The sequence below is a fragment of the Carcharhinus amblyrhynchos genome, chromosome 12, assembly GCF_965287045.1.
Source record: "Carcharhinus amblyrhynchos chromosome 12, sCarAmb.v2.hapA, whole genome shotgun sequence".
In the NCBI taxonomy this organism is placed as follows: Eukaryota; Metazoa; Chordata; class Chondrichthyes; order Carcharhiniformes; family Carcharhinidae; genus Carcharhinus; species Carcharhinus amblyrhynchos.
Window position 1 is genome coordinate 10,505,287 of NC_137335.1, and position 7,637 is coordinate 10,512,923.

Here is a 7,637-nt window from a genome sequence, read left to right on the forward strand (position 1 = left end):
GCACTCCTTCAATACTGAACGGGAGAGTCAGTGCCTCTGACAGTGCAGCACTCCCTCAATACTGAACGGGAGAGTCAGTGCCTCTGACAGTGCAACACTCCCTCAATACTGATCGGGAGTGTCAGTGCCTCTGACAATGCAGCACTCCCTCAGTACTGAACTGGAACATCAGTGCCTCTGACAGTGCAGCACTCCCTCAATACTGAACGGGAGAGTCAGTGCCTCTGACAGTGCAACACTCCCTCAATACTGAACGGGAGAGTCAGTGCCTCTGGCAGTGCAACACTCCCTCAATACTGAACTGGAATATCACTGCCTCTGACAGTGCAGCACTCCCTCAGTACTGAACGGGAGTGTCAGTGCCTCTGACAATGCAACACTCCCTCAATACTGAACGGGAGAGTCAGTGCCTCTGACAGTGCAACACTCCCTCAATACTGAACGGGAGAGTCAGTGCCTCTGACAGTGCAACACTCCCTCAATACTGAACTGGAATATCACTGCCTCTGACAGTGCAGCACTCCCTCAGTACTGAACGGGAGTGTCAGTGCCTCTGACAGTGCAGCACTCCCTCAGTACTGAACGGGAGTGTCAGTGCCTCTGACAATGCAACACTCCCTCAATACTGAACTGGAGTATCAGTGCCTGTGATAGTGCAGCAATCCCTCAATACTGAACGGGAGAGTCAGTGCCTCTGACAGTGCAGCACTCCCTCAATACTGAACTGGAATATCAGTGCCTCTGACAGTGCAGTAATCCCTCAGTACTGAACTGGAATATCAGTGCCTCTGACAATGCAACACTCCCTCAATAATGAACTGGAGTATCAGTGCCTCTGACAGTGCAGCACCCCCTTAATACTGAACTGGAATATCAGTGCCTCTGACAATGCAACACTCCCTCAGTACTGAACTGGAGTATCAGTGTCTCTGACAGTGCAGCACTCCCTCAATACTGAGCTGGAATATCAATGCCTCTGGCATTCCCTCAATCCCGAATGTGATTGTCGATCTGGATTTTGTTATTCTAGAATGGGAATTGAACTTAGAACCTTCCTGAGCCAGAGGAGAGATGACAACCGACTGAACCAAAAGTGACACCCTGGTGAGTGTCTATGCAAGATCTCTACCCTCCCTGTGAATCTCTTGAGAATGTAATAGTTAATATATTCAAATTCAACATCCTGCCTGTTCAACAGTATGCATTTAAAGGAGTTTTAATTGGATTCACTCGAAGGTATTGTAATGCTAAGTTAAGCAGAGCAGTAATACATTTGTAGCATGGTTTATTGATGATAATTGGACTGTATTCTGACAGGACAATATTACTTTTAAAACTTTAAATTATGGCCTATTTTTGTGGTCACAATTTCGCATCAGGAGCATCAGCAGTGAAGTGCTGTTAGTACAGCTGTACACAGAGCTCATACTTCAGACAGTGCTATCGAGGCAACACAAGGACAATAGAGGAAGACATGTAAACTTCAGTGAACCCCATCAAATGCACGCAGGAAGAGAAAATGCTGGGCGATTCCTGCGGAACAGTTCTACCCAGAGGTCACTGACCTCTTCTCTGACCAGACAATGCTGTTGGACTTGCTGAGTTTCGCTTTAATTTATGCGTTCCGGGGGTTTGGGACGCCAGGATTAACACTACCCACCCCTTTCCAGCATTTTCTCTTTGTCTATCCCATTTCCATCATCCGCAGTATTCTAACTTTGCAGAATCCACTCAATAATGAATTGTAATACACTTCCGCCCAAAATCATTCTTAGACGTACCAAATCTGTTTTTTTTAAAAAAAAGTACCTGACTTTTTTTTAAAGAAAAGAAACAATTCCAAACAAATCTAAAACAGCTTCTTTTCTCCCCCCCCCCGTTCAGGATATTGAAAGTTTGTTCACTGCGTTTCGATCTCAGGTTTATATCATGGTCTGGTTCGCCTCTAGCTCCATGTAGTAATCAGTCTCAGGATTGCAGGCGGCAGTTGTGGCTTTCCCAGATGTTGTGAGCGAGGATAATCGAGCTGCTTGGACCCAGCTGTAGAAATCTCCAGCCTTGCTGCCCTTCCCTCGGCCTGCCTTGTGGCGACAGTACAGGACTAAAGCCAACACGCACAGCAGCAGCAGCAATGCAGCCACCGAGCCCAGGGCAGAGGGCAATAACCAGGCTCTGCCCTCTTGGCTCCCCGCCTGCTTGGGGGACCAAGCTCTCCCCGGGGGCTGTCCGGCCCTTGGCGAAATCGTGGGTGAGCCGCTGAGGTCTGCCACTGTCCCGTCCCCCTCTCTGCCCCAGGCGGCATCGCCTGCCCTCTCTGAGTCGGCGGCTGTCGAGTCCGTCTGCCCCGAGGTGGTGCCCAGGTGGGTGGTCCGGGCCCCAGGATCAGTCGGCACGGGGGCACTCCGGTCGCCAGCTGGGGTCAGGTCCACGGGGATGGCGGCCAACGTGGTGCCCAAGTCCGCCGGGGCACACGATACCCCGTCGTCAGCCAGAGCGTAACCCCCAGCGCAGGAACAGTGGAAGGTGCCCTCGGTGTTGACGCACATGCCCTGGCAGGGGTGCCCTGTGCATTCATCCAGGTCAAGGCAGGAATGCCCGCTGGCCACGTAGCCCGCCTTGCAGTGGCATCGATAGGACCCCTCTGTGTTCTGGCACACCTGGGCACATGGCTGGGTTGCGCACTCGTCAATGTCTTGGCAATGCCCTTCCACTGGGGCAAAACCCTGGGCGCAATGGCAGCTGAAGCTTCCGGGTGAGTTGATGCAGAGCTGGGGGCACTGAGACCCGTGGGCACACTCGTCAATGTCCAGGCAGTGGTGCCTGTTGCCCGCCAGCTCGTAGCCCGGGGCGCAGGTGCACTGGTAGCCCGCCAAGAGGTTGCGGCACTGGTGTTCACAGGGGGCGCCCTGGCAGTGGTCCACTGGCTGACAGGAGTGCTGGTCGCCCGCTAACTGGTAGCCCTCGTGGCACTGGCAGTAGTGGCCCATCGGCCCGTCGTTCTGGCAGAGCTGAGCACAGCCCCCATTCTCCACGCTGCAGCCAGAGGGAGGGGCGCAGAATGGACCATCCAGGGACCAGCCAAATGACTCTGAGCTTTGCTTCTGGCACATGACATACTCCATCGCTGGCACCTCCTCACAGGACACTGTCGCCAGGGAGCCAAAGGGTACCAGGCTCAGGGAGGAGCTCTGGGCATTGAAGGGGGTGCTGTAGGTGACCAGGCCTGGCCCGCTCAGCCCAATGGCTTGGCACATGCCTTTGAAGTTGAACTTACAGAGATACCCATCCAGGCGTTGGGTGCACATCCCATCCCACCACTTGAGATCCCCCGGGCTGCTCCGGGACACTGCGACGTGGACACATCGATGGGAGGTACAGGTGCCTCGCGGTTCCCTGCCCCAGTTGGAGAAGGTGGTCCGGTCGCCCCCCGAGGTCCAGAGGAAGCCCCTCAGGGGTTTGTGCTGCTGGTAGCAGTGCCTCTGGGGCAGCTGGAGACCCAGCCAGAAATTCCAGCGTCGGCCAGGAGGAGGGGGCCCGGAGGGTAGGGTGGACAGCAGCTCCCGGATCTGGGCAGCCTCCCCGGCGTCCTTGACCGAGGCCAGGTCACCTCCGTTCGCCCTGCAGCTCTCCAGCGCCCCTTGGAAGGACTTCCTGCCCCTGTGCGCGGTGTAACAGGCGTCGCTGGCACACACGGTGTGAGAGGGCACTGGCTCAGACTCCACCATGAGCAGAAACACATGGAAAAGCAGCAGCAGCAGCAACGACATCTTCCTACCCCTGGAATAAACCGGGAATGAAACTGACGGCTTTAGTCTCTAAACACTCAGCAACAGATATCAAAGTGACTGGCTGCAGTATATCCTCATTGTCCACCCCCCCCCCCCCCCCCCCCCACCCCCGACTTGCTGACAAAAACCCAGGGTTGTAAATATTCTCTCACGGCCCCAGTATTGCTGAGCGGAAGCAGTGAATAAGCCACTGGGGAGTTGTAATGTTAGCATTCCATTGCCCCTGTCCCCTGACATTCCAATGTGGGAAACAACAAAAATAAAGTGAAAGGCACATGTGCATGTATCCCCTCTGTTCCCCTGCGTGTCTGAGTTCTTACACGGACACATATAATAATGTCAGCGCTTCAAGCGTTTCCAAAAATAGACTCTATTCACAGATCTGTGAGAACATTACAATCATTCCAAACTGACCATCGCACAAAAAAAGCATAGCATCCAGGCTCTTTGTATACATCAGCACAGTAGCACAGTGGTTAGCACTGCTGCTTCACAGCTCCAAGGTCCTGGGTTCGATTCCCAGCTCGGGGTCACTGTCTGTGTGGAGTTTGCACATTCTCCTCGTGTCTGCGTGGGTTTCCTCTGGGTGCTCCGGTTTCCTCCCACAGTCCAAAGATGTGCGGGTTAGGTCGGTTGGCCATGCTAAGAAGTTGTCCCTTAGTGACCTGGGATGCTTAGGTTAGAGGGGTTAGTGGGTATAATACGGGGGTAGGGCCTGGGTGGGATTGTGTTCGGTGCAGACTCGATGGGCCGAAGGGCCTCTTTCTGCACTGTAGGGTTCTATGATTCTGAGATGCTCCAATCCAGGGAATGTTTCAGACTTTTTAAAATGGATTATTGTACGGTTATGTTGCACTCATCTGATGAAGAAGCAGTGCTCCGAAAACTCATACTACCAAATAAACCTGCTGGACTTTAACCTGGTATTGTGAGACTACTTACTGTGCCTACCCCAGTTGGTAACTCCACATCCTGGTTATTTTAAAGGTTGGCCACATGGTTAAGGTAGAGGTGCTTCAGTACAGTTGAGATACATGTATTGCATACATCCAGTGAGTCATTCAGACCAAGGAGGTTCTGCTCCCCTCAGTTCACCGCAGCTGAAAGGTCTTAGACAGTATCCTTTCTCCCGTTGCCCCTCTGCTGCAACTGTCCCGAGCTTCAGTGCGTCCCACAGCACGTGGTCCCAGTCTTTGGAAGGTGCCAGTCCACAACACCCAGCCAGGGACAAGGGCGGGATTTTCCACGCTCGTCCCAAAGCTGGAAACCCTCGCCATGGTTCACCCCTCATGTGCTACGATTCCCGTGGTGAATGGAACAGGAAAATTTGCCCCAAACTTTTTCATTTAGGATAAGAGACTGAACTCTAATGGCTTCAGGTAAAACTGGCCAAATCTACTCGAAGATAATGCGGGGGTAAATTATCTAACGGTCAACTCAGCTCAACTCAGCATGGTGGCACAGTGGCTACCACTGCTGCCTCACAGCACCAGGGACCCGGGTTTGATTCCCGACCTGGGTCACTGCCTGTGTGGAGGCTGCACATTCCCCCCGTGACTGCGTGGGTTTCCTCCGGGGGCTCCTGTTTCCTCCCACTGTCCGAAAGATGCGCTGATTTTATTTATTTTATAACATTTATTTATTTATCAGTCACAAGTAAGGCTTACATTAACACTGCAATGAAATTACAGTGTAATTCCCCTAGTCGCCGCAGTCTGGTGCCTGTTCGGGTCAGTGCACCTAACCAGCATGTCCTTCAGACTGTGGGAGGAAACCGGACAAACCCATGGGGAGAACATACAAACTTCACACAGACAGTGGCCACACCATGCACTGGCCGTGCTAAATCCTCCCTCAGTGTACCCGAACAGGCGCCGGAGTGTGGTGACTAGGGGATTTTCACAGTATTTTCATTGCAGTGTTAACGTAAGCCTACTTGTGACACTAATAAATAAACTCAATAAGCATTAAGTAAAATTGATCGAAGTTACCTTAAGGTAAGGTTATCTTGTGCGTCAGCACAATTCATTGGTTATGGAAAATTCAGTGGCTTTTGTTGATATGATGGCATAGCTTAGATGCTTTTAGAAAGTAGTTCCGTCAGCAAACCCAGACCCGCATCCCATCCCCCACTTCCTGAGATCTTTATCATTGGGGAGGTCATGGGAATGTTGCATTTTCAAAGTATTGCCCAGCTAAAACATCTGTATTCACTGCACTTAAGCACACGATTGGGAACTTTGTTTTATTGTGCCAAACTAGATTTTACCTGTATATAACCCCCTGAGTTCAAACACTTTTCAATTGAGGAAGAATGATTGGCTTATTTTTTGCATCAAGAAAAATAAAGGGTCTAGATATTTCCCAAACTGGATGGATTTTTGGAAAAGATTGATTGCATTCCCAGGAGAAGTGCTATTCCTCATTCAGGAATGCTGTAAAGGCTCAACAGAATAATTATTCTCTCATCAACAGTAAAACCGTATACATCTTAAGAGAGACACTTCAAGAATGTCTGCTTATTATAACTGATGTGCTTTGATTACTTCTTCTGTCAGTTAAGGGCTACCTAGGGGATAGTAAACCAAATGTGAACAACTCTGTACAGGCCACATATCCTGTTTGTTGTTTTAAACAGACCAGCAGTGTGATGCACTTAACTTTTAGAATCAATAATGAATATATTAAGGGCGGCACGGTAGCACAGTGGTCAGCACTGCTGTTTCACGGCTCCAGGGACCTGGGTTCAACTCTCGGCTTGGGTCACTGTCTGTGTGGAGCTTGCACATTCTCCTCGTGTCTGTGTGGGTTTCCTCTGGTTGCCCCGGTTTCCTCCCACAGTCCAAAGATGTGCGGGTTAGGTTGATTGGCCATGCTAAAATTGCCCCTTAGTGTCCTGAGATGTGTAGGTTAGAGGGATTAGCAGGTAAATATGGGGGTAGGGCCTGGGTGGGTTAGTGGCTGGTGCAGACTCAATGGGCCGAATGGCCTCTTTCTGCTCTGTGAGGTTCCTATGATTTTATATTTTCCCAAAATTCTTCACCACTCTGTCCACTTCTGACTCTACTTTCAAGGAGCTTTGAACCTGTACCCCTAGATCCCTTTGTTCTGTAACTCTCCCCAATGCTCTACCATTGAAACCAAAGAGTAGGAATTAATGAGTCCTTTTCAAATTGGCAGGCAGTAACTAGTGGGATGCCACAAGGATCGGTGTTGGGACCCCAGCTATTCACAACATATATGAATGATTTGGATGAGGGAACAAAGTGTAACATCTCAAAGTTTGCAGATGATACCAAGTTGGGTGGGAGGGTGAACTGTGACGAGGATGTCATTACAGGTTAACTGTAACTCTGAAGACTTTAGTCCTTTGAAAAACTCAAATCAATGATGTTTGCAGTCATATTGAAGATGTGAGGATTTGATGCAGAAATTAGACTCTCCACAGGAAAACACATTGGGGGGGAAATTTCCCATCCTGCCTAACACGGGAATCGTAGTGGGAAGGGTGGGGTGGACCATGGAAAACTCCGTCGACTTCAGGTGGGATTTTCCAGTTTTGGGGTGAACACGGCCGCAAAATCCCACCCATTGTGTTGACTCATTATGTACATAAGCAGAATGCAGGGTGAGTGAAAATTATCATTCATACTTTAGCCATTTACCCAAGAAAAGAAACATAATGTCAAACTGCCTGCCTACAGACAGTAAAAAAAATCATGGCCTGAATTCTCCAGCTGGTTACTGCCATTGCCAGCGAGGATGGAGAATTTTGTGCTCAGCCAATTCTCCATCCACAGTAGCGGGACTGGAGAATCCAGGCTGTGTGCAAGGTCAGAGAGTCCAACC

General features: G+C 50.5%; 1 protein-coding gene across 1 annotated transcript; it reads right to left on the reverse strand.

Annotated features, from left to right (window-relative positions):
• Positions 1–933: 933 nt before the first annotated feature.
• LOC145350776 (complement component C1q receptor-like) lies at positions 934–3,823 on the reverse strand. Its single transcript, XM_080200062.1, has one exon. The coding sequence runs from the start codon at positions 3,765–3,767 to the stop codon at positions 1,923–1,925; it is 1,845 nt and encodes a 614-aa protein (XP_080056188.1). The 5' UTR covers positions 3,768–3,823; the 3' UTR covers positions 934–1,922.
• Between the last annotated feature and the right edge of the window lie 3,814 nt (positions 3,824–7,637).

Coding starts and splice junctions, on each gene's coding strand:
- LOC145350776 (XM_080200062.1), bottom strand. CDS start 3,767: ATGTCGTTGCTGCTGCTGCTGCTTTTCCATGTGTTTCTGCTCATGGTG.